This window comes from Sparus aurata, chromosome 5 (genome assembly GCF_900880675.1).
Source record: "Sparus aurata chromosome 5, fSpaAur1.1, whole genome shotgun sequence".
Taxonomy (NCBI): domain Eukaryota; kingdom Metazoa; phylum Chordata; class Actinopteri; order Spariformes; family Sparidae; genus Sparus; species Sparus aurata.
Window position 1 is genome coordinate 6958975 of NC_044191.1, and position 26537 is coordinate 6985511.

Sequence of the window (26537 nt, forward strand, 5' to 3'; positions counted from 1 at the left end):
TGGATGAATTGAGGAATGAGGGCAATTTTCAGAGCCAAAAAAGTTGCCTTTTGGTCGGATGAAAAGGAAGCATACATGCAAGACTGAAAGCTGGCATCAAGGAAGCAAAGAGGCCTCAGCGGAGACTAGAGAAGGACTGCAACACCAAGAGCACGAAAGCTGTGTGGCTGATCATGTGTGAGGCAACATTGCAGGACCACCAGCTACTGTCTGTAACCAAAGCAGATGTGAGACAAGTCCTGCTGAGAGTGAATATACTGTAAATAAGGGTGCTCGTATACTTGGCCTTGTACTAAAAGCATGTGCCAATCAGCTAGCTGATTATATTACTAAAATTTTAAAACAGCCCACTCTCACAGGAGACTGTTCCCTCGTGTCTCAAGACAGCCAACATTGTTCCTGTTACTAGTCGTAATAATTACCACCCTGTGGCTGTCGCCCCCATCCTGATGAAGTCCATCCATCCATTTTCTTCCGCTTATCCGGGGCCGGGTAGCGGGGGCAGCTGCCTGAGCAGGGACACCCAGACTTCCCTCTCCCTGGACACTGCCTCCAGCTCTTCCGGGAGGATCCCAAGGTGTTCCCAGGCCAGCTGTGTGACATAGTCACACCAGCGTGTCCTGGGTCTTCCTCTGGGTCTCCTCCCGGCGGGACATGCCAGGAACACCTCCCGAGGGAGGCATCCCGGGGGCATCCGAAACAGATGCCAGAGCCACCTCAGCTGACTCCTCTCGATGTGGAGTTCATGGCCATAGGTGAGGGTAGGAACATAGATTGACTGGTAAATCTTCACCACGACGGACCGATACAACGACCGTATTACTGCCGCCGCTGCACCGATCCGCCTGTCAATCTCAGGCTCCATCCTTCCCTCACTCGTGAACAAGACCCCAAGATACTCAAACTCCTACACTTGAGGCAGGAACTCTCCCCCAACCTGGAGGGAGCAAGCCACCTTTTTCCGGTCGGGAACCATGGCCTCGGATATGGAGGTGCTGATTCTCATCCCAGCCGCTTCACACTCGGCTGCAAACCGCCCCAGGACATGCTGGAGGTCCCGGCTCAAAGGAGCCAACAAGACCACATCATCCGCAAAAAGCAGAGATGAGATCCAGTGGCTCCCGAACCAGATCCCTTCCGGCCCGTGGGTGCGCCTAGAAATTCTGTCCATAAAAATAATGAACAGAACTGGTGACAAAGGGCAGCCCTGCCGGAGTCCAACATGCACTGGGAACAGGTCTGACTTACTGCCGGCAATGCGAACCAAGCTCCTGCTCCGGTCGTACAAGGACCGTACAGCCCTTAACAGAGGGCCTCCGACCCCGTACTCCCGGAGCACCTCCCACACAATGCCACGAGGGACACGGTCGAATGCTTTCTCCAAGTCCACAAAACACATGTGGACTGGTTGGGCAAACTCCCATGAACCCTCGAGCACCCTGCGGAGGGTATAGAGCTGGTCCAGTGTTCCACGGCCAGGACGACAACCGCATTGTTTCTCCTGGATCCGAGGTTCGACTATTGGCCGAATTCTCCTCTCCAGCACCCTGGAATAGACTTTCCCAGGGAGGCTGAGGAGTGTGGGGCCGGGTAGCGGGGGCAGCTGCCTGAGCAGGGACACCCAGACTTCCCTCTCCCTGGACACTGCCTCCAGCTCTTCTGGGAGGATCCCAAGGTGTTCCCAGGCCAGCTGTGTGACATAGTCACACCAGCGTGTCCTGGGTCTTCCTCTGGGTCTCCTCCCGGCGGGACATGCCAGGAACACCTCCCGAGGGAGGCATCCCGGGGGCATCCGAAACAGATGCCAGAGCCACCTCAGCTGACTCCTCTCGATGTGGAGTTCATGGCCATAGGTGAGGGTAGGAACATAGATTGACTGGTAAATCTTCACCACGACGGACCGATACAACGACCGTATTACTGCCGCCGCTGCACCGATCCGCCTGTCAATCTCAGGCTCCATCCTTCCCTCACTCGTGAACAAGACCCCAAGATACTCAAACTCCTACACTTGAGGCAGGAACTCTCCCCCAACCTGGAGGGAGCAAGCCACCTTTTTCCGGTCGGGAACCATGGCCTCGGATATGGAGGTGCTGATTCTCATCCCAGCCGCTTCACACTCGGCTGCAAACCGCCCCAGGACATGCTGGAGGTCCTGGCTCAAAGGAGCCAACAAGACCACATCATCCGCAAAAAGCAGAGATGAGATCCAGTGGCTCCCGAACCAGATCCCTTCCGGCCCGTGGGTGCGCCTAGAAATTCTGTCCATAAAAATAATGAACAGAACTGGTGACAAAGGGCAGCCCTGCCGGAGTCCAACATGCACTGGGAACAGGTCTGACTTACTGCCGGCAATGCGAACCAAGCTCCTGCTCCGGTCGTACAAGGACCGTACAGCCCTTAACAGAGGGCCTCCGACCCCGTACTCCCGGAGCACCTCCCACACAATGCCACGAGGGACACGGTCGAATGCTTTCTCCAAGTCCACAAAACACATGTGGACTGGTTGGGCAAACTCCCATGAACCCTCGAGCACCCTGCGGAGGGTATAGAGCTGGTCCAGTGTTCCACGGCCAGGACGACAACCGCATTGTTTCTCCTGGATCCGAGGTTCGACTATCGGCCGAATTCTCCTCTCCAGCACCCTGGAATAGACTTTCCCAGGGAGGCTGAGGAGTGTGATCCCCCGATAGTTGGAACACACCCTCCGGTCCCCCTTTTTAAATAGGGGGACCACCACCCCGGTCTGCCAGTCCAGAGACACTGTCCCCGACTGCCACGCGATGCTGCAGAGACGTGTCAGCCAATACAGCCCCACAACATCCAGAGACTTGAGGTACTCAGGGCGGATCTCATCCAACCCCGGTGCTTTGCCACTGAGGAGCTTCCGGACTACCTCAGTGACTTCGGCTTGGGTGATGGATGGGTCAGCCTCTGAGTCCCCAGCTTCTGCTTCCTCTATGGAAGGCGTGACAGTGGGATTGAGGAGATCCTCGAAGTATTCCTTCCACCGCCCGACGATGTCCCCAGTTGAGGTCAACAGCTCCCCACCTCCACTGTAAACAGTGTTGGTGGAGGTCTGCTTCCCCCTCCTGAGGCGCCAGATGGTTTGCCAGAATTTCTTCGAGGCCGACCAGTAGTCCTCCTCCATGGCCTCCCCAAACTCTTCCCAGACCCGAGTTTTTGCTTCCGCAACTGCCCGTGCTGCCGCACGCTTGGCCTGCCGGTATCCGTCAGCTGCCTCAGGAGTCCCCCGGGCCAGCCAGGCTCGGTAGGACTCCTTCTTCAGCTTGACAGCAACCCTTACTTCCGGTGTCCACCACCGGGTTCGGGGATTTGCCGCCGCGACAGGCACCGGAGACCTTACAGCCACAGCTCCGGACCGCGTCGACAATGGAAGTGGAGAACATCGTCCATTTGGACTCAATGTCCCCAGCCTCCCTCGGGATCTGGTCAAAGCTCTCCCGGAGGTGGGAGTTAAAGATCTCCCTGGCAGAGGGTTCCGCCAGACGTTCCCAGGAGACCCTCACAATACGTTTGGGTCTGCCAGGTCTGTCCAGCTTCCTCCCCCGCCAGCGGATCCAACTCACCACCAGGTGGTGATCAGTTGACAGCTCAGCCCCTCTCTTTACCCGAGTGTCCAAGACATACGGCCGGAGGCCAGATGACACAACCACAAAGTCGATCATTGACCTCCGGCCTAGGGTGTCCTGGTGCCACGTGCACATATGGACACCCTTATGCTTGAACATGGTGTTTGTTATGGACAAACTGTGACTAGCACAGAAGTCCAGTAACAAAACACCACTCGGGTTCAGATCGGGGAGGCCGTTCCTCCCAATCACACCCCTCCATGTAACACTGTCGCTGCCCACGTGGGCGTTGAATTCCCCCAGTAGAACGACGGAGTCCCCGGTTGGAGCACTCTCCAGTACCCCTCCCAGGGACTCCAAGAAGGCCGGATACTCTGCACCGCTGTTCGGCCCATAAGCCGAGACAACGGTGAGAGTTCACTGGGGAAAACTCCAACACATGGCGGCTGAGCTGAGGGGCTATAAGCAAGCCCACACCAGCTCGCCGCCTCTCACCGCGGGCAACTCCAGAGTAGAAGAGAGTCTAGCCCCTCTCAAGGAGTTGGGTTCCAGAGCCCAGACTGTGCGTGGAGGTGAGCCCGACTATTTCTAGCCGGTACCGCTCAACCTCCCGCACCAGCTCAGGCTCTTTCCCCCCCAGCAAGGTGACATTTCATGTCCCCATGGCTAGAGTCACCATCCGGGGATTGGGTCGCCGGGGCCCCCGCCCACGACTGCCACCCATATCCCACTGCACCGGCCCCTTCTGAACCCTCCCGCAAGTGGTGAGCCCACGGGAGGGCGGGCCCATGTTGCTCGTTCGGGCTGCAGGACCCGGCCACCAGGCGCTCGTCTGCGAGCCCCAACCCCAGGCCTGGCTCCAGGGTGGGGCCCCAGTGACGCCAATCCGGGCGACGTGAACTTCCTTGCTGTTTTTTCTGTCATTAGGGGCTTGTGAACCGATCTTAGTCTGACCCGTCACCTAGGACCTGTTTGCCTTGGGAGACCCTACCAGGGGCATTAAGCCCCGGACAACATAGCTGCTAGGATCATTCGGGTGCTCAAACCCCTCCACCACGATAAGGTGCCATCCTGATGAAGTGCTTTGGGAAACTGGTTCTGCAGCACATCAAAGACAACATCCCTGCCAGCCTTGACCATCGGTATGCTTTCAGAACCAACAGATTCACAGAGGATGCCATATCTACTGGCCTTCACTCAGTCATCACACACCTAGGCCCGTATTCACAAAGACTTTTATCTTAACATTAGGAGTACTCCTAAATCGGACTAAAAGTTTTTATGTAGGAGTCGTTTCTTAAAAGTAATTCACAAAGCCACTGAGACCTACTTTTAGTTATGCAAACAGTGAACTCCTAAACTAGAAGTAACTCTCTGTTGCTATGGATGACGTCATTTTATAAGGACGCACTTAGAAGCGGTGACAACGGTGATAGGTTGTTGAGTGACAGGGCAGCCCATTGAAAAGTAATTTAGGCTACGCAATGCATGAAGTGAAAATAAGGAAGTTGCCTACAAGCCCATGACAAAGCCTATGACAAGATATTGGATAAAGAAATGATTGAAATGAATGAAAGATTGCGATGAAAAACGTGAATTGCTCGAAAAGCTGCGTCAAACCACTCTCTATTAAAATTCGGGAATTGTGTGTTGATCCGGGCCATTTCTCAACAATGTCCAGTATATTGTAAAGTGCGTCAAAGACAATTTGTGTATTGATGGAATGCAACTTTTTCCGATTGACAAAAGCCCTATTCGCATGGGACTAGGGGACCTCGAGTAATTTGGTCCTAGTGCAGTGCCCGTAAGAAAAGTGTATTCCTATAAAAAAGTGGGAGGTTAAGTAGCTTTTTCATGGATGGCCAAATGAGGCTGTGTTTGAAGGTGGGCCGTCAGGGATATTTAGGTTTGTTGTGAAATTCGATATTCCAGGGTATAATTGGCCGTTTTTGACTATTTTTGATTTTGCCATTATATTTCACCTTAAAAACTATTTACTTGGTGTCATTATTTTCCGCACTACCTCACATGTGTGACTGTACAGTTATTTTTTTATTTTCGACATACTGTATTAACACAATGGACCTAAAACCACAAAAAACCCCATAAAATCCGAGTAGAAAAAGTTAGATTTTTTTACTGTGAAAACCACAAATATGTTTAACAAACAATTTTTTTTTTACTTATAATGCAAATATAAATTGTTGTTTGCTAAATTTGTGCATACATTTTAAACATTTACGAAGTTATACGTAACTATTTACATTTAAATGCAGGCAATGCTCAAGTCTGCCTGTGCTCCTTCCAGCTGAATTAAGAGCTGCACTGCTGGGGGTCACATGACGCAAATGGCGGAGTAGCTGCACATTGTCTAGGCTCCCGCAGCTCGGTATCCTTTTAGTATTTTCTCTCATAGAGGATACAGTCGCAGTGAGCGGACGGTTTGGTCTAATGCGAGTACAATGCCTGGGACTCAAAGAAAACTCAACCTTGTTGCGAAATCTGCTAAATCGGGAGAGGTTCAATCGCCCCCGTGCAGCCAAGCTAACAGGGCGGATAACGCGCCGCCACTTCTGGGTCAAGTTGACGCCGACAGCCTGGTGGAAAGAATAACAGCGGAGGTGCTAAGAGGCGTAGAGGCTTCATTTGACAAAAAGATCGACCCGGTTCTAAAGAAACTCGAAGCTTGATCGTCCAAAATTGCCACTCTGGATACGCGGATTACCGAGACTGAGAGCCGCATCTCAAACTCTGAGGACGCCGCAACAACTCACGTCACTAAGCTAGCTGAGATGGAGGGCAAGCTGGAGGCCGCCATGGAAAAGCTCGATGATTTGGAGAATAGGAGCCGGCGGTGCAACATACGAATCGTTGGGCTTCCTGAGGGCAGCGAAGGCACTAACCCGGTGGCTTTCTTCAGAACATGGCTGCCGGAGCTAGTAAAGGTGAGCTTCAAAAGTGGGTCTGTTAAACTGGATCGCTGCCATCGCGCCCTAACGCGCCGTCCTCTCCCTGGACAACGGCCCCGTGCTGTTATCGTAAAGCTCCACAGTTACCAGGATAAAGTCCTGATCATGCAGGCGGCAAGGAAAGCGCAGTCCCTGGTCTACAACGGCGCCCCTATCATGATATTTGAGGACTTTTCCATAGCTGTTGTACGGAAGCGTCAGGAATTTTACCCGGTGAAACAACAGCTTAAGGAGAAAGGGATCCCCTTTGCCATGCTATACCCAGCCGTGCTGAGGGTTTCTCACGGCGGGCAGGAGAAATTCTTCAAACATCCCAAAGACGTGGCCGCCTTCTTGGATAAGGTGCCACAACACGGAGGATCTCCTTCCATGAGCCCTACTGGCTGAGACTTTTCCATCATCCCACAGGCGACCATATCCATCTACTGCTCATCTCTGATAACGTCAGCTGTAACTGTTGGAGGGTCTGGTGAGCATTAAACTGTACATCATGATACAGGGACTGATACTTCTTTGCCACGTTGAAGGTGATAGCTAAATTTGTCTATCTTCTATACAGTCTATAGGTTTATGCTTGCTGATTGTATTTTTTGTTTTTGTTTTTTTTTTCCTCTCCATAAGAGCTGTGGGCCTGCAGTTGTGTTGTGTTACTAGTTTAAGGCTTGAAAGGAGTTTAATTTCTGGTCCAGCATCTTCCTTTAATTGAGTTAGGAAGTTAGCTCACACCCCTGATGGGTGTAACAGACCGAAGTCTGACCCCAATGTCTATCCAATACGTTCACATGTTGTTCCTTATATATAGTTCTGTTTTAAATGTTAGCAAAGCAGTATTCCTATTTTCTTTTCTTATTATGTGTCTCAGTCTAGCTTCAGGGAGCTCTGGTTGTTTTCAATGTTATCATCTACATGCAGTCGGGATGCTTTTCCCAATACAAAATGACCAGTGACAGCACTAAACCAGCACTTAAAATATGCAGCTGGAATGTAGGGGGTATACATAATCCTATTAAACGGAAAAAGATTTTAAGTTTTTTAAAGAAGGAAGGTGCTCATATAGCCCTCCTACAAGAAACTCACTTATCTGCTAATGAACACTCTAAATTGAAACGCGACTGGGTCGGGCAAGTGTTTAGTTCATCTTTCACCAGTAAGAGCAGAGGGGTCGCCATCTTAATAAATAAGCATCTACCCCTGTCTGACGTCCAAACTATCTCTGATAAATCTGGTAGGTATGTAATGTTAAAGGGCCATCTCCACGGCCAGTTGGTGTCGCTCCTAAATATTTATTTCCCCCCAGTACAATCTATTGACTTCATCTCACAAGTTATGTCCCTATTTGCTGACTGGATTTGTGACAACTCAGTTATAGCTGGTGACTTTAATTGCTACTTCTCCTCAGTAATGGATAAGTCTCCTTCAGTACAACACCCAATGCCTAGAAGAGCTAGAGCTGTATCAGACACCTGCAGTGAACTCGATCTAGTAGATACCTGGCGTGTTTTACACCCTAATGATAGGGCTTTTACATTTTATTCTGGTGTTCATAAAACATGCAGTAGAATTGACTTCGTTCTCACCCCTAAAGCAGCATTAAATAATGTTAAGAGCTGCACTATTGGAGACATCATTATTTCAGACCACGCACCAATCTATATAACCTTAGATAACTTAAATCCAGTGGGTCAAAGGCATCCTTGGAGATACAGCACATTCTTAAATCATGACCCAAATTTTGAAGTATTTCTGAAAACGGAATTGGACTACTTTTTTACAACAAATAAAACTCCTGATGTCTCCCCTGGGTTGCTATGGGATACCATGAAAGCTTATGTTCGTGGTCTAATCATATCATACACCGCTAGGCTTAAAAAGAACAGTTTAAAAGAGCAAAGAGAACTTGAGCTAGAGCTGCACCAACTTCAGACTAAATACAACATATCTCCATCAGAAGAACTTAGAAATGATATACAAGTGGTTAAGACAGCTTTAGAGAGTTTACTAACAAAGAAGGCTGAAAAATCTGTGTTCTTCATGAGGCAAAGGATGTATGAATTTGCAAACAAACCTAATCGGTATTTGGCCAATCTTCTTCGTAATAGGACTCCAGCTCAGAATATTTTACATATCAGGGACTCTTCGGGTATACACAACTATGATAATAGGATAATTAATGACACCTTTAAAAAATGTTATAAACAGTTGTATACTTCTCAGTTCAAACCGCTCTTAAAGCAAAATATGACTGACTTTTTCACAAAGGTGGATCTACCAAAAATTTCAGATGGACAGAGAGACGACTTGTGTAAACCAATTACTCTGAGTGAAATTAAGAATTGTATCCAGCTACTCCCCAACAACAAGGCCCCAGGCCCTGATGGATTTAATGCAGAGTTTTACAAAAAGTTTAATACCATTCTAGACAACCCTCTATTAGAAATGCTGCAGTCCTCCTTTGTAGCCGGGGCTCTTCCACCATCTTTGATGGAGGCTAATATCTCCCTGGTACTAAAAAAGGGGAAACCGTCTGAAGAATGCTCTTCGTACAGACCTATATCAGTTCTCAACCTAGACTTGAAACTCCTTGCAAAGATTCTTGCTTCGCGTTTAGAAAATGTTCTCCCCACCGTCATTGCTAACGACCAGACTGGTTTTATATGTGGAAGGTACTCTTCTCATGATGTGAGACGCCTACTTTACATTATTCAGCATTCTTCCTTGTACAGCGCAGATGCCTTGGTCATCTCTCTCGACGCAGAGAAAGCCTTTGACAGGCTGGAATGGCCTTATCTTTTCTTTATAGGGCCCTATGAAATCCGTTTTATTTTTTCCCAAATTCCGTTTTTTCCGTTTTAATTTTTGGGAATTCCTTTTTTTCCGTTTTAATTTTTGGGAATCCTGATTTACTCTTATTATACTACTAAAAACAGTGTGTTTTCAATGTAAATAACTCAAATGTACACAAATTAAATAGAAATTACCTTAAATTAATTGAGGGGACGAACATATTTTCTCAATACTGTACCGTACAGTACAGTAAAGTGCATCAAAAATATTTTGACTTCATCATGTCTTCATACAGTAGTATATTTTGTGTTTTTATGGGTTTCATTGAATAAAAACATGGTCAGCTCTCAGGCAGATCCAGAAAAGCCTCCCAGCCCAGGCAGAGTCAGCTAAGAAGGCTGTGGCTAACGGGGCTAGCTAGCTAACAGCAGCTACTGTTAGCAGCAGTTAACAGTCACTCTGGTATTATATGCAAATAATATGAATCGGACAGTGGCTAACTCTGACGCATTACACCTTTAATTATGATTTCTCAGGTCTGCTTCTTTGCAAAACAACAGTTCACCTGACACATACAAGTCGTTCGGGAACTGCTCGGCTCTGTACTGAGGGGTAAATGTCAAGTTTCTCAGCTTTTTCGCCGACGAAGATATTCCGTGTTAAAAAGTAGATTCCGTTTTAATCGGCCAATTCCGCGATTCCGTCCGCAATTCCGTGATCGCGGAAATCATAGGGCCCTATCTTTACACTTCAAGAATTTGGCCTCGGGGAGGTATTTATTAAATGGATTCAGATTTTGTATACATCGCCCCTCTCAGCTGTAAACACGAATGGACTCCGATCTAGTAGCTTTAACATTGAACGAGGGACTAGGCAGGGCTGCCCCCTGAGCCCCCTGTTATTCGCTCTAGCTATGGAGCCCTTGGCTGCCGCTATTAGACAGGATACTAGTATTAGAGGAATCTTGTTAAATAAATGTCGGCATAAAATTTCGTTGTACGCTGATGACGTTTTAATTTTTTTAAGCTCCCCCGCACAGTCTATTCCTAAATTGACAGAACTGATCAATAACTATGGCTCCTTCTCCGGCTATAAAATAAATTTTTCTAAGAGCGAAGCCATGCCTCTTTGTTCCTCACAAACAATAGACCCAAGCATTTCACAACCTTTCCGTTGGTCCCCTGCAGGATTTTTATATTTGGGCGTAAAAGTGTCACCGTGTTTAAAAGACTTATATAAGTTAAATATCGCCCCCCCTTCTACAAACTATAAAACGCGATCTTGATAGGTGGTGTGGCTTGCCCCTGTCTCTTCTGGGCCGTATTCATCTGATCAAAATGAACATCCTTCCTCGTCTCCTGTATTTATTTCAGATGATACCGGTTATGATATCGAAGAAAGTTTTTACACAACTAAATAGTGCTATCATATCATTTATTTGGCGTAAGAAGAGACCCAGGTTAAGATACGGTTTTCTCTGTCTTCCCATCAGAAATGCTGGGTTGGCAGCACCTTCATTTTCATCTTACTTTTGTGCTGCTCAGTTTAAGTTTCTTTAGGAATGGTTCATAGATGACCCCGATTCTACCTGGCTCAGTTGCGAATCAGCTTCCTTAGGCAGTATCCCTTTGCAGAATTTATTATATACCTCTCCTGACAAAGTCGCAGCTCTGGTAAAAGACAATGTGCTTCTAAGGAACATGGTGAATATCTGGCGTAAGGTGAGGAAGTTGGAGGGGTATAGTAATTGCTTCTCTTTATTAACTCCTATTCATGAAAACCCAGACTTTCAACCTGGTCTTCAGGCTGGTCTAGCTGCCTGGAGGGATAAGGGTATTAGAGTCATCGGAGACATGATACAGGGATGTTCAATCCTTACTTTACAACAAATGAAAAGCAAATATGACATCACTAATAACGATTTTATTAAATACCTCCAGGTTAAAAATTTTATTCTGTGTAATTTGAAAAAATCCACTGGGGGTCTGGCTATTTCCCCTATAGAGTCCTTATTGGTAAACGACAAGAGACTTAAATTCTTCACCAAAAAGGTTTATTAGACCCTCTGTAATCTCAATGCAGATAATTCTGACAAAGTAAAAGGCAAATGGGAATTTGATCTGGGTCCGATCGAGCCTGGGGATTGGAATGCCCTATGTAGCCAGCCCTCTAGTGTTCTGGTGTCTAACTCTGCCTTGGAGAGGCAATTTAAGATTTTGCATTGGCTCTTTATTACCCCTGAAGCCAGACATAAAATGAATCCAACTTTGTCAGAGTTATGTATGAAATGTCAGTCTGCTGTCGGGTCACTCATTCATTGTCTGTGGAGCTGTCCTCTTATCCAGCAGTTCTGGTCTACAATTACTCAACAGTTCAACGTAATTTTTAAGCGCCATCTACACCTGGGCGCAAGGACTTGCCTATTGGGACTAAATGATGAGTTGCCTGCTGACTTTCGCAACAGAGACCTTCTGGACATTCTACTGCACTGTGCCCGGAAATGTATTCTGACCTTATGGATCACTGATAAAGCTCCCACTCTCACTCAGTGGCGGCAAACTGTGATGAGTATCATCCCACTTGAAGCTTTTTCTACAGCGTTGAGGGATAAACCCTTCTTATTTTATCGGACCTGGGATCCATTCCTTGATTATCTGGGTGCATCTGTATCTCGTAGGATTAGGTCTGGACTTGTAGGTCTAGCCTGGTTGCGAGATGTAGAGCCATAGTTTGATGTGATATCATTATGTAGTATGTATTATGCTGTCCTTGCTGGACTTGTACCCCCAGAGCTCTTGTGTTTTTTTTTTTTTTTGTTTTTTTTTTGTGTGTGTTATTTATTTTTATTTATCTTTGGTACTTATTTTTCTACTTGTGTTTTATATTATTTACCTCTGTGTCGAGTCTATTTGCCTGTATTTTACTGGTACTAGTGCTATGTTCGTTTAATGTCCTTGTCATACCTGCTTTGCGAAAAAAAGTTCAATAAAAATTATGTTTAAAAAAAAAAAAAGAGCTGCACTGCCTGCTCCACATTCAGCATCTTCTCATTGTTCTGACTCATTATACAAAAAACCGACTCCACTACACACTAAACACACTACACCAAAAACTACATAACACACTAACTACACACTCCAAACACGCTAAATGTAACAAATCTCTCAACTCTCAATATCACTGTCTATATACCGAGCGTCGTTGCCTGTCAATCATCCGCCTACGTCCCTCCGACAACTACCTGTTCCTCAACAACCAAACTTGCTGCTTGGACACTTTCGTGACAAAAGCCCGTTTTTACCGTTTCTTCCTGCACCAGACACAAAGCAAACGTGACGGCAATGTTTGCGAAAAAGCGTGGCGGACATTATTTACCCTAGGTCCGGTTTTGGACGTGCTGATGCATCCGGTCCGTCGCCTCGGGAGGTGGGCCGTGTAGCTAGCGGCTAGCTACACACGAACATCCACAGATTCCGATTCCACTTTGTTGTCCGCGCGTCTCCGGATCTCCTCAGACCCGAACAGACTCGGTCCGGACTTGTTTAATCTCATTAATCCACAACAGTCATTTTAGATGCACAGAACAGAACAAAACGGGACCTAACCGCTGCCAAAATCCCAGTCCAGCTCGCGCCGCTGCAGGTATAAATCTGCTTGTTTCTTCAGGTGTGTCGTGGGCTTGAGCTCTGCAGTGATTGGCTCTGGTGCGCACGTGGGCACGGTGTGCAGTGATTGGCTCTGGTGCGCACGTGACTGTGGTGGCTCCAGTGGACAATGCTAGGCGGAATTTGTAAAGCATTTATGAAATAATTTATTCACGGTATCATTGCAGTCCAAACAAATGCTTAGATGCACACCACTGAACCACGCAGCAGCCATGTTGAAAGTCTCAGGTCAGTGTGATCCTGATCCGCAGAGATATTTGACTCACAGAAACACACACACACACACACACACACACACACACACACACACACACACACAGACAGAGATTCCTTGCTTTTATAGAGAGATAGCAGAGGTCGTCTGTGATCTAAATCCCGTGCGAAACTGCCACGTCCGTAATTTGTAAAGTAAAAATTCTACCAAAAATTACCATCATATTTCACCAAACACAGAGGTCATGTGATAACATTAGTCCCATGCGAATCGGCATCTCTGTGCTTTGGGGTCGTTTTTTGTTTTTCTTAAGGTTTTTTGTGTTTTCCACGCCTTTTTCTGCCTTTTTCCCAGTTGAGAATTATGGTGGCTGCGTTTTGGGTGCAAATTCAGGAGGCTCATCAGAAGAGCGAAATCTCGAAAGATGATTAGATGGATTACATGCATGGCAGCATGCGGTAAGGAATATTTTTCCATCTTTCAACAGGCTCACCAGTTATTATGTTAAAAATATCCATATCTAACCGTTGTGCTGCTCCAGCAAGGGCTCCGGTGCGATCAACCCGGGGGATAATGTCAGTAAATTCGAGCTAAAACACAGACTTCGCTTATGCCATGCGAATGCGCTGCACGAAACACAGACGTGGTGGGATAATTTCTAAATCAATTGAGGTCCCGAGGTAATACTAGTCCCGTGTGAAGAGCTGCATTTTCCCCGTAGCTAAACACCGGAGTGTTGCCAAACATTTTAACTCCGGCGTTATTGGATTGTTTCAGTTGATTGGGAACGTTATTGCGTCCCTCACCAACTCAACCACAACTTCAGTCCCTTTACCGTCCATCCGACATCGTTTTAATAATTCCCTGTCATTTAAGCATCTCCAAAACATTCGGCTGTGACCAGGTCTTAGCAAGTTAGGAGTCCTCTGGACTACTTCTAAGGTCTCCCAGACTTAGGTGCTACTTTTAGGCTTAAAATGTTTTGTGAATAACTCTTATTTTTAAAAATTAGGAGTCCTAAAGTTATGACTGACATGCCCATTATTTTTAGGAGTTGCTCCTAAATTCGCCTGTTAGGAGCCACTTTTAGCCTTAAGATTCTTTGTGAATACAGGCCCTGGAGAATCAGAACAGCTACATCAGGTTGTTGTTTGTTGACTTCAGCTCAGCATTCAACATAATCTTACCCATGAAGCTGGTTGGAAAACATAACACTATGGGCTTCAGTACACAACTCTTCAGTTGGATATTGGACTTCCTCACCAGCACACACCAGACAGTTCAGATTGGCAGTCACACCTCCTCTATGTTAGTGCTCAACACCAGAGCGCCACAGGGCTGTGTGCTCGGCCACCTCCTAGTCACAGGAGCTCTGAACAAGGAGTTGATTGTTGATTTTAGAAAGGAGACAGAGACACACACCCCTGTCTACATCACTGGAGAGGAGTTGGATCAGGTGAACAGTTGGTCATCACACATCAGCACCCTGGTTAAAAAAGCACAGAAAAGGCTCTACTTCCTACAGAAAATTTGGAAGACTAAATTCTGGAGCAAGATTCTGGTCAACATCTACAGAGGAGCAATAGAAAGAAACATCACAAACTGGCATGGTTCGTGCACAGCCCAGGACAGGAAGGCTCTACAGCAGATGATTAAAACCGCCCAGAGCATCATTGGTACCATCTACAGAGCACCAGTGTCATGGTGAAATGAGAGGGCTTTGCAGAGCCCACAGGATACTTAAAGATGTCACCCACCCCAACCACAGTATGTCTTGCTGCCATCTTGCAAAAGAAGCAGAAGTATCTGCTACCATACCACGAGTCTATGGTGCAGCTTCGTTCCCAGGCTGTGAGAGACTCCTGAAGTCATCCTCAACAACAACACTCAACACTAAACTATATTTAGCAGAACTCACATTATTTAGTTCTTTGAAACCCTTGTTTAAAAATGACAAAATAAATTGACCATGTACCTTGAACAGTAGGGATGGTATGATATCAAAAACTATACAAACATTATCATCAAGATATTCTCCTTCTTTCCCAGACACAGGAGGAAAGCTGAGGATAGGGCCGCAGGCAGCGCAGCGAAAACGCAGGTTTTCCCATTCATTATAATAAAGGTAATCCATTTTGGCTGCGGCGGTGCGTGCCGCATGGGGCTCCAAAAAAAGTGCAGCTGGCTGCAGTGAAAAAAGTGAGGTCACATTGCAGTGGCCAATCACCTAAGCTGGGGATCAAGCTTGCAGCATGAATGGCTGAAACCACACTGTATCGTAATGTAGTGTGTCATGTGTATTCACTCAGTTGCCTTGTACAACAGTTTGACACACAGCCGCGGATGCCGACGATCATTGTTGGACTCGCATGCTTAACTTACTTTGGCAAAGGCACGTCAGCTGATCAGAGGCAGATTAAAATAGTGTTATGTTATTTAGCATGGCTAAATACTACAGAGGGAACACAATAAGCATTTCTCAGTGTAGCGTGACGTTTCACTTAGGATCACTCGGTTTGGGCTTGTGCCCCAGTTTAAAAAACACTGTAATTATCTGCCGCACATCCTGGTTGTTTACTGTTACGATCACTTGACGGACTAACATGCTAGAAGTGTAACAACACAGCAGCGTCACCTTTCGGCAGGCTGATCAGCAGGGGTTCCCAACACATCACACACAAGGGCCACGGAGTGACCCTCCAATACCACTGCACACGCCTGTGAGGAAACGCCGCACAACCGGATTTGGTCTGAATGTACTCTAACAGTTACGCAGTCAGGTACAGAGAACAGACCAACAAAGCCAAACCATTCAGAGACTGAGAAGGGCGGGGCTTATGAGAATAACTAAGTCCTTTCCTGTTCAAACAGAACAATACAATGAAAAGGAGACGCAGGAGAATACATTAATACCGATTTTCCTTGTTAGTTCCACAAACTTTTCTCTCTATAGTGTAATATCTTTTATTCCAGAAGAGAAACTGTAGCATACACAGTTTCCCCCCAGGGATCAAGAGAGTATTCATGATTCTGATTCTGATATAGCATGCTGCAGTGAAACCAGTTCAACAGTAGGGTAGTATAACATGTATCTACAAGTAAATGTAGATACATAAATTTCAGACACAGTGGAATCAAATCTGATCCAAGTCCTGGTCGAAAGAATAACGGAACTTTAAGGAAACAGTAGTTTTGGTCAATTTAAGAGCTTTTTCCAGAGCATTATACTATTGTGAGAACATGAGATGCAGTTGAATGCCACATAAAGGGCTTGAGAATGGACCTTGACTTAATATGAAATATATTTTGTAGAAAACAGTCCTGCACACACCCACACATTCCACCCAGGACTTGTATGACAATATCCAGCCACAAGAGCAAAGGAGCCAAGAAGTCTACATACAGGCTTTGGTTGTGCTAAATTATAAAAGCAGCAAAAAAATAAAAAATAAAAAAAATAAAAATAAAATTACAGAACAGTGTGAGTGCATAAGTAAGCAATCTTCTCCTTTTCCATCAAACGTTCCAAATATTTGAGAGCCCAGCAAGCCAGGGTGTAATTTAGACTGTACTCTCTCAATTTGGTATAGATATCAGTTTTTTAACAGTGCAACTGCCAGCAGAGTCTCAAAACATTATTCAGAGCTTCCATCATCATGTGTACAGTAAGTGAACGTGATAAAATATGAGTCAACAGAAAGGCTGGCTGGAGCGCAAGCCGGGTTTCACAATGACCAAATTGTTCTGCATAATAACAGAGAGGCCATCCATGCATTTCTCAAAAGCTACACTGCTGTTAAATTTAGGCAGGGAAGGAAACAATTTATTGCAAGTATGTCTGGGAAAGCACACTGAGGTATGGTGTCACTTTACTCAGTCCAGCAGACTCAAAAAGACCAACTACAGCTCAAAACTTGACCTGGAGTTTGAGAAAAACCTGGCTGTTGAACCACTTTAAGGTCAATATATTAAAGCATCACACTGACAAAACCTGAGGCTGTGATGTAGAACAGTTCTCTTCTGATCCACATTCAGAATGAGGAGTAATGCAACTGGCCTGAAGTGAGATCATGCTGTCAGGGGAAATGTAATAAGACATGCAGCTGTGGTCTCAGCTCAGTATCTGAGATGAACATAGAAAACAACGAGACGTGTTGAGAGGTATGTAGGGTGTGAGGAAAACTGGGGACAATTAAACAACCAGAAATTACAGAGTTGTGTTTGTTTTGTTGAGTGGTAGACATTCTCAGAAACACCGCACTGTGGATTTGACTACAAAACAACAAATACAACACGCTGTTATTCCTTTAAGAACTAAGCTCTCATGATAGCGGGAGATGTTCGCCATGCATGAATTCACACATGTTTAATTCCCAAAGGCTTTCATATGAGGCTGCTAAAGTATTTCTCTGGTTTCTGGTCTGTTTCTAGAAACATGTTTGCAATCAGAAGTTGAGGGCTGCAGATAAATTATACTGTGGGAACTAGAGTGTTATACTGATTAATCTGTTGTAACTGTGAGTATTGAGTATCAAAGTTAAAATTCTCTGATACCTGCTTCTTAAATGTGAATATTTTCATGTTTCTTTCCTCCTCTATGACAGTAAACTAGATATCTTTGTGTTGAGGACATCATCCTATTCTTTTGGAAGCAGTGACATATTTTGAAAAACTTTTTTTCAAACATTTTATTTCACTTTGTTCACATTTGAGAATGTCAAAATGAATACTTTTTTGTGAACTGCGAAAGGTTCCTCTTCTGTTTATGATACTGATGTTACACTATAACATGCTTTTAAGCTCCAAACGTGAATTTTTTTCACAGTCACAATCAGAATTCGTCTGACTATTCAGAAGTTTACAAAAGAGGGCTTGCCAAGAATGCAATTTTATACCATCACACTGGGGTATCATTGTTAAACAGGTATGAACCAGTATAACTTAAATGGCCTGTAATCATTCAGTATTGTTAAGACTGACACCAAAGATTCATTTCATTATCAGTTCATAAATCATTTGGTCTGTAAAAACATCAGAAAACAGTAAAAAATCTTAGCACAGTTTTGACGACCACAATTTTCTAAAGACGATCTTGTCGCTTTGTATCACTTGTAGGATACAACTTTTTTGTGTGATTAACAGGCCAAAACCCAACCATTTTTACAATTACTATCTTATAACATCATGACAAACAGATTTCTCGGTCATAACCTGTAATGGTGTGAATAATGACAGCAATTGAACCTGGACTGGATAAACAGCAGAATATGAATGAATTAGTGAAATGATTAATTTAGGTGGGTTCATTTAAGTTTTTTACTAAAAATCAACACAACACTTTTTTCTAGCAGCTGTATTGTAAGGATGACTACTGGTGCCTTCACAAAATATTAACATAATGAGATTTTTGATAAATCAGTAATGTGGATATAATGACTAAGATGTTAAGCGTCGTTAAAGTGGAACAGTCTGACATCACCTTACTGTAATACAGCTAAAACTTTCTCAATGCTGATAAACAACTACCGTTACTGAAATTCCCTTTGAACGCTATTTCATGAGCTCTAAATCATGTTTTACCTTCCTGTGCTGCCATTAAAAAAGCCTCATATTGACAGAATCAGCAGCAGGACCGTTTCTTTTTACTTGACATAAACTCTGCTCTGTTCTGAGAAAAAGTGAGAAGTTGTAGTCGAGGTTGGAGGGATGACAGAAAGGGGGTGTTGTGGGAGGGGCCCAAAAAGAAACTCTAAATCTTTTGGCAAGAGTGGAACAGCCCCATCTGTGATTGATCAGTATGTTGGCTCACACAGCTTGTATTTGTATGTGTGTTGGTGTAAGGATGGGTGTGGGTGTTTGAGAACGAGAGAGAGATGGAGGAGAGATTTTGCCCACAAGGTTTAAGCTGGGCGTGTGCTAGGACTTATAAAAAGACTGGCAATAAAGAGTGATTATTATTGTGGCAGAAAAGACTGATACCAGCACTGGCCTACACAGTGTAAGTAACATTTACATGTTTATTGTCAAAGCTGCTGATCAATGAATCTATTATTTTCCACACGTATAAGAAGCTCCGACAAGCCTAGATGTCTTTTTAAACACAAACCACCCAGCTGATCCTTTCTGCCCCTGACCTCTTTACTCAAATCCGACCGAATGCTCCTACATGTTCCTTATATTTTGGGTGGGAACTGATGAATACAGCTTCATAGAAAACTAAGTCACAGCAGTTTTTTTTTTCAGTTCAGTCACTTGGTTGTTATTTGGGTTGAAAGAGTTAAGGTAATGTTACCTCAGAAAGTGAAAATGATGAACTCCGTGATCATGTTGTTACCCTTAAAAAAGACATGCAATTATTCAGTGTGCATAGAAAAGTTTTTTGTACTCCAACCATAGGTGAGTAGTTGAGGCAGAACAATACTCAATTTTTGGGGGCTGAAGCCGATACTGATACTGATACTGCCTATAGGGAGTAAAGAAAAATCCAATATAAATATATCTGCTGGTAAACACACATTGACACAGTGACGAAGATATGTAAGGAAGGCAGGACATTTGAAAGTTTAACTAACTTTACTTTCTAAAATGACACTAGTGAACTGAAACAGTGGATGTCCCTAGGAATCTAATCATTATAAATTACCCCAAGCATCTTTTTAAAATCTCAAAAATAGTTTTCATATGATACTGATGTATTTGTGATAGGCTATGTGGTCAAATTCTTAAATTTTTTTCTGCTTTGGTTGTGTTTATGTTTGTTTGTTTTCTATTTTCTTTGCCTTGTAGCCTATAGGTGTTACAAGGTGTTTTATTTTGAAAATTGACCAGATGCCCTATTTCGTTCTTGTGGTTGACTCCCTGCCCGGGTCGATCGGCTCAGCTTTAAAGTGCGTGACACGCCAGGCTGATGGTTGAATGTCAGGCATTGCTGGGGCCATCAGTGAGAGTTCATGGCTCTAGTCGTTTTGGTGTATCTTGCATCATTGGCATTAGTTAGCCCTTTTCAGGGGCTTTAAAGCTGATTGAGCATGCAGAATTGGTGGCAGGTAAACAGTCAGAGAAACCACTCTGATGGCGGTGTAGTTAAGAAAAGAAAATGGAAAACAAAAGGTAAAGCCCCTTGAGCCTGTTGATTTAGTATCTATGATTTCACCCATTTAATGTGGTCACCAGTGTCATTTGTAAGTTTGTATCTGACATATTCTCAATAAAAAGTGTTTATACGCGCAAGTGTGGTGTTAAAACATGCTGCTCAATCAAAACAACCATTTATATTTACCCGCAGAAAGGTATTTATTTTTTTTTCTCTCATGCAAGCTTGTTGGCTGGGTTGGTTGGAGGATTTTGTTTTAGTTTACTTTGTACAGATCCAGGCTGGCAGTTTCAAACTGTTTCCAGTGTTGATGAAGGTTCTCAGTCATCCAGGTCATGGTAATTCTAAGTGCTGTATTGTAGTCAACTGGACTTGTTTCAGTTTCTTGAACACGTTTCACCTCTCATCCAAAAGGTTTCTTCAGTTCTAACTAACCGGAAGGGAGTTGCAGGCTTCTTAAACTCTGTGTGGGAGTGTCCTTACAGAGTCGTTAAGGACACGTGTGGGCTCTGAGTGTCAGAGACGTTAGGGCCACTGTTTCAAGCGTTAAAAAGATAAGCTAAGCTAACCAGCTGCTAGCCATAGCCTTATATTTAGCATACACATATGAGAGGCTTGTCAATTGTCTTATCAAACTCTTTAGCAAAAAGCAAATGACAAAGAATTTATTTAAAGGTAATGATCTGTAGTTCAAAGGCTACAACTTAAGGCAAGTGTCCACACTCCTCACGCGTTTTAGATCCTTACAATTGTGCTTTTTTGGAAAAGCTGCTGACCCAGCTTTAGTTTAAAAACAATGGAGTTCTGTGACTTTTAAACAATGAAGCCAACACCGGTGTTTGCTTCCTGATTGGTTCTTTTCAGTCATGTCCTTTCCTGATTTGTCAAGCCCCCATGTGACCCAATTATGAAAAAAAAAGAATTCATTCTTGACTACTAGTGGTTAACTCAACAAGGATAACAAATTACAGGCGTTGATGACTTCATAATCTACGCTAACAGCTGTTGTGCAGTGAAATTATGCATTAATAAAGCTACTAAAGCCACATACTCATGAGGCATCATGCTAATCATATATAAAACTTATTAGACAAGTGAACTGAGGCACAGATACAGACCACCAGCACTCTTCTAGTGCTGCCACTCTGTTCCACCCTTCGCCTTGGCTCTTATGGAGCTGCCAAACTGACACACTGCTTTATGAGCCTGTAAAGTCAGGCCCTCTTGTCAAGATCTGTTTTTTAAATCCTCTCAGTTTTGACCCCATAAATCGACTGCTTATGAAATCAATCTTTCCATTCATTCACTTCATACCAGCAGTGTGATGCTTTAACGGAAAAAAAAAAAACACGGAGAGGGTTTCGGCTTTTTTATGTATTAATGTTTAACTGCAGACACCAATGCTTCCCACCCTCCCTTTTCTTCCCCTCTTCTCCCCTTCAGTTAGACAGCTGTAATAAATCACTGATGGAGCCAGGGTCCAATCAACACCCTGCCAAATGGCGTGAGAAAGCATGTGGGTCTCCAGCAGCCTTGATAACACCTTGTCTGGGTATCAAACCTGCTCCGTTATGCCACACAGCGCGTGATGGTGGGACCTCGGATCTGACTGAGTCAGCTGGGAATGGCGTGACCTCACGCTTCTTTACAAGTCTGTGACTCCATCAATCCACTGTAGAACCTTTTTATCATGGCAGGTGTCAGTTAGTGAAAATGGATGACACTTGGGTCCAAGCCATGACAGTAGGTGATTGTTTGTACAGTACAAGAGACAGCACACTGGCCTTGTTGTAACCATGACAGCATGAAAAGACAGATGAGGAGGCTGACACACTCAGTCCCCCCAGGTTGAGGTTTTAATGAAGTCACTGGCTGCTTGTCTTGTTTCTGAGGATAAACAGAGAGGTCATCTGCAAATCAACTAACTCCCAGCCACTGAACCGGTGCTATGTGAGGACATCTTTGAGGTTTAACTTGTGCAGACAGTAAAAAGCAACGTAAACACTGATGGAAAAGGTCTGCCACATACTGTGTGTGAGCTGCCCTCTCTGCCTCCAAGCGAGAGAGGTGATTATTATCCACCAGGTGCCAAACACAGTAAAAATCCAAAAATAGTCACTTTTTTTTACTAAAACCAGCTCCAGGTCAGTGCGGCAAACCAGTTATTTCAAAACAATCATTTTTCTTGGAGCCAGAATCACTGCGTGCCAAGTTACGTTGCACCTCCTAAATATAAATCATCATCCGAGCTATGCAGCCTTAGTTAAGTTGATAAGAACTGGCATGGTGCGTTCTGATCAGTATGTGTTTGTAATAAGTATAATAGCTTATTTGTAATGTGCTAGAGAGGAAAGAATGTAAGAAACCTGATTTTACCTTACATCAGAGATAAAGGCTAACAGAAATAGAAACACTTCGATTCAACAGACAGCAGAGCTGCTGAGCATCTCCAGCACTCCTAAAACAAGGGAGATTATAAGCCCTCTCCCATGGTGTCTGTTCAAACAAACACAGTAATCATTGTCACAGGAACCAAGCCAGATAATTGCAGCATAAACATTTATTTCACCAGGGAAATGAAGGCAAACAAAGCGATATTGCCATGGTTTCATGATGCTGCCTGGTTTTAATTTACGAGTGTGGAGGAAAAAATTGTATTGGTAATTCACTTCAGAAGAAAATGAATCACGCTTGTAAAACTTGTAGAGTAAACAGAACTACATTGTTCGGGTTCAGTCGGATGGTTTTGTTAAGTGCCTCATTAATGCTACTTGATAATTGGTTGTCATACAGCAAACCCTCATTTAGTTGCACTGATATAATTTATGTGCGCAGTATGTTCAATTTTGCTGACTACTTTAAAGGAACAGTTCAACACAAAATGTAAATTCAAGTCGAATTACTTCTAAAATGTAATGTAAATAGTACATCTTATTAGTTATTATCATTTGACAGTAACACGTTTCCATACAGTATTACTGTTTGTGTAGAGTATTGTGTTACACTACTTTTGCCTTTTGCTGGGCATTATACAATGGAAAGGTGAATATTGTTTTGCTTCTAAAGCCTCAGATTATTCTGGTCTCTGTTGACTATAAAACCTTTAACTATCATTCAAAATGTATTGTTTGTCATCAGTCCCCTTGTTTTGAGTTCAGCTGCATTTCAAAAACAACTGCAAAAACTGCGCTGCCTGACCAGGCCTTGCTGAGCAGACAGTGAGCGATGGACTTCACAGGACAATATTCACAACTTAGATTAATTTGATGAAAAAGCCCTTTTGATTATTTTGATCAGTGGACCCTTACGGACAAAAGGAATATAAATTATCAAGGTAAAAGACACAAATTAGGACTTTAAGGCTGCTTCTAACACCAGGAGTCATCACTTTGTTCCCTCTCTTGTGCTTACCATGCCAGCATATCCGAATGAATTATTATTATCTTCTGGCTTCTGTTAAATGAACTGAGCAACTGAATTGTGGAGAATATAACAGATCTAACCATTTACAGCATGATCATATTGAAAAAAGTAAAAAAAAAAAAAAAAAGTATATCGTTACACTCTTCATGATGAACTTTAACGAGTTGCCAGCGAACCAGTGGGTCTTTATTATTTTTTCTGGTAGTAACGCGTTTCTTGGCTAAGTAACTGTAGGGAACATTACCACAAATCCTATCAAAAAACATGTAATATTTCTCCATTATGATAAAGGTAATATATTACTGTAACATATGACTTTTGTAGTGCGTTACCCTTAACATTGTTCACTCTGAAGTTTCACAGTCCACAAAACATTTGTGCCATTTATGTTTTTTGTTTCTTTTTTAACGTTTTAATCCAAGTCTCCGAGTTCAGTTGTTTAGGAGAGTGCTGCAACACTGTTCTCCTGTGAAGCCCCAGAAATGTTTTGTGGTCTATGAAACTTTACCTGACTTTGGATGTGCATTGGGGTGAGAAGCGACTGAAATTTCATGTTTGGGTGAACTGTTCTAAGTTGCTATAATACAAGGAGAAAAGAACAGAAAGGTGAAAAAAATATTTACATTTGTCCATGCTTTTATAACTGATTTCCTTGTTCTTCTGTCTCCATTTTTGATATTTATAGTTTTTTTAATAATATTTTATTTATATGAAGGTATTTATGTTGTCTGCTGTTTGTGTTTAATTATGTAGCATTATCTCAACAACTGTTTGTCCCTATTTTTGTGAATTATTCACTTTTTTGGTTTTCTGTATTCCCCTCTGCTGAATAAAGAATAAAAAATAAGGCTATTTTACGATATCCCGACAGACTATCAACGCAGTAATTTGGGTGAAAAGAATGGTTTCAAAATCCCATCAATGTGCAGAAATAAATAAAAAACAAAAAGAAATATACATGCATGTGAAGTTCACTGCCACATCTAGGACTTTACAGGGAAACAAGCTAATGCAATACACATTTTAATGTTAATTTTCATTATGAGCTTTAACTGCATTTCAATGGAAAACTGGCACAGCCCCCACCATAAAGCAGCAAAGAAAAAATATGTTGTTCATAAAAGAAAGTTATTGTTCCTTTCAAAGTGCCCTGAGCCTGCAGTTCAAATGTCCATAATCAGTTTGCTTTCTGGAAGCCACATGCTCCGTGACGAAAAATTTAGGCAAGCTAATGAATACCAAAATAGGCTTCACTCTCTCTGTGCTGGGGAGGGCCCGGCTGCACAGGCCCTGCTCTGTCAATGATAGACACTCTTCTTCTTACATAAGAGTATGCCAAAAATAGAGCTGATAGATTTCATATGGGGTGGATCCGGCGGCTACTGTAGCCACAGGCAACCCATGGCAACCCTCTTTCCTTTGATAAGGTGGGCGCCTCACACTCAACAACTGTGCTCAGCAGCAGCAAAAAAAGCGCTCCAACTTCCCAGTATGAGAATGACTCACACAGAAAGTAGAAGGCTGATAATGTCATGAGTCAAATATGGGGAACCTTGGTCATTTTATGAGCTGATTCTTACCATGACATGGGTGAGGACGATCTTGATGAGTGGAGCTCCAGAGAGGTTGACTGACAGGGCCGGTGAAGGCTCCACTTTCAGGGAGATTAGACAGCTCGCTACTTGGATTTTATGATCCTTGAAATCAGCTGCTTCATTTATCCTAAGAGATAGAATATATAAGATAGGGATTAAAAGTTTTACCATTAGAAAACAGTGTTATCCTCTTATAAGAATCTTTGTTCAATATAAAATCAGAGTAGGTTGTATTTGGAGTTAAGAAATAAATAAATTAAACACTGAGTTACTTGAATGATAAACTAAAAAAACATCAAATAATTGCTTAATTTTAATTGCGGGACTCCCATCTGTTGTCATCCAACAAATTCAACCTGTACTGAGGCCACTAAATGGCTAAAAACATAATATCATAATTTTTTTAAAATGTTGTCTTTATTTTGATGTATGACTTTTTAATGTTTTTTTTTCCATTTACATACATTATAGAAAAAACTTTATTTCAAATTATAAAAGATTAAATTCTAAATTGTTATCCTTAGGTATTTTAGATTTTGAGAATTTTTTGAAAATTGACAAACAGCCACAAAATTTGCAGAGGGCAGAGGATATGCTAGAGGGATAGTAAAGTAGTATCCTATCGTGTCATATCGTATCGTATTGCATCGCATTGCATCGTAAAGTCCATTCCATAGTTTGACTGCCCAAACTGAAACACATCTGTATTTCACATTTGTACTCACTTTGCGTGTTTCAAAGATAAACAGCTCTCTTAAATTCTAATTCCCTTCTCATAATAAAAAAAGGTTTGAATACAGACAGAAAGGTTTATTTTTAAAGAAACATTAAACAGTTGAACTCACAATTCTTGAGTGCAACACCACTGATGTAAATACAAACCCCAGGTCTGTAACAATTTGTCAGATATAAAGTAGGTGCTAACTACAAACAAAACTCATTGTGTCATAATAATGTTATGTATTGAAAAGTTTTATCTTGAAATAAAGATGTACATAACACTGTGATCCAACCCTCTCACTAAAATTACATAATTCAGAACCAAGTGATGGTGGGAGGAGTGGCTGGGACAGAGACACCATACACCCTATTACAAGACACTGTAACATCAGCATGACTTTGAAGCTGTTACTTTAAGATAAAAAAGTTATTTAATGTTTCTTGAATCATAAACCCTATACAAATTTGATCTGTAGATTCA

At 43.4% G+C, this 26537-nt stretch overlaps 1 protein-coding gene across 3 annotated transcripts in view; it reads right to left on the reverse strand.

Moving 5' to 3' along the window:
• The window catches only part of adgrd1 (adhesion G protein-coupled receptor D1), a 69823-nt gene that overhangs the window by 25879 nt on the left and 17407 nt on the right, over nucleotides 1-26537 (reverse strand). For all 3 annotated transcript variants that reach the window (XM_030417510.1, XM_030417508.1, XM_030417511.1), the window contains one exon: nucleotides 25322-25463. In XM_030417510.1, the coding sequence (XP_030273370.1) occupies nucleotides 25322-25463 (142 nt within the window). The remainder of the gene's footprint in view (nucleotides 1-25321; nucleotides 25464-26537) is intronic.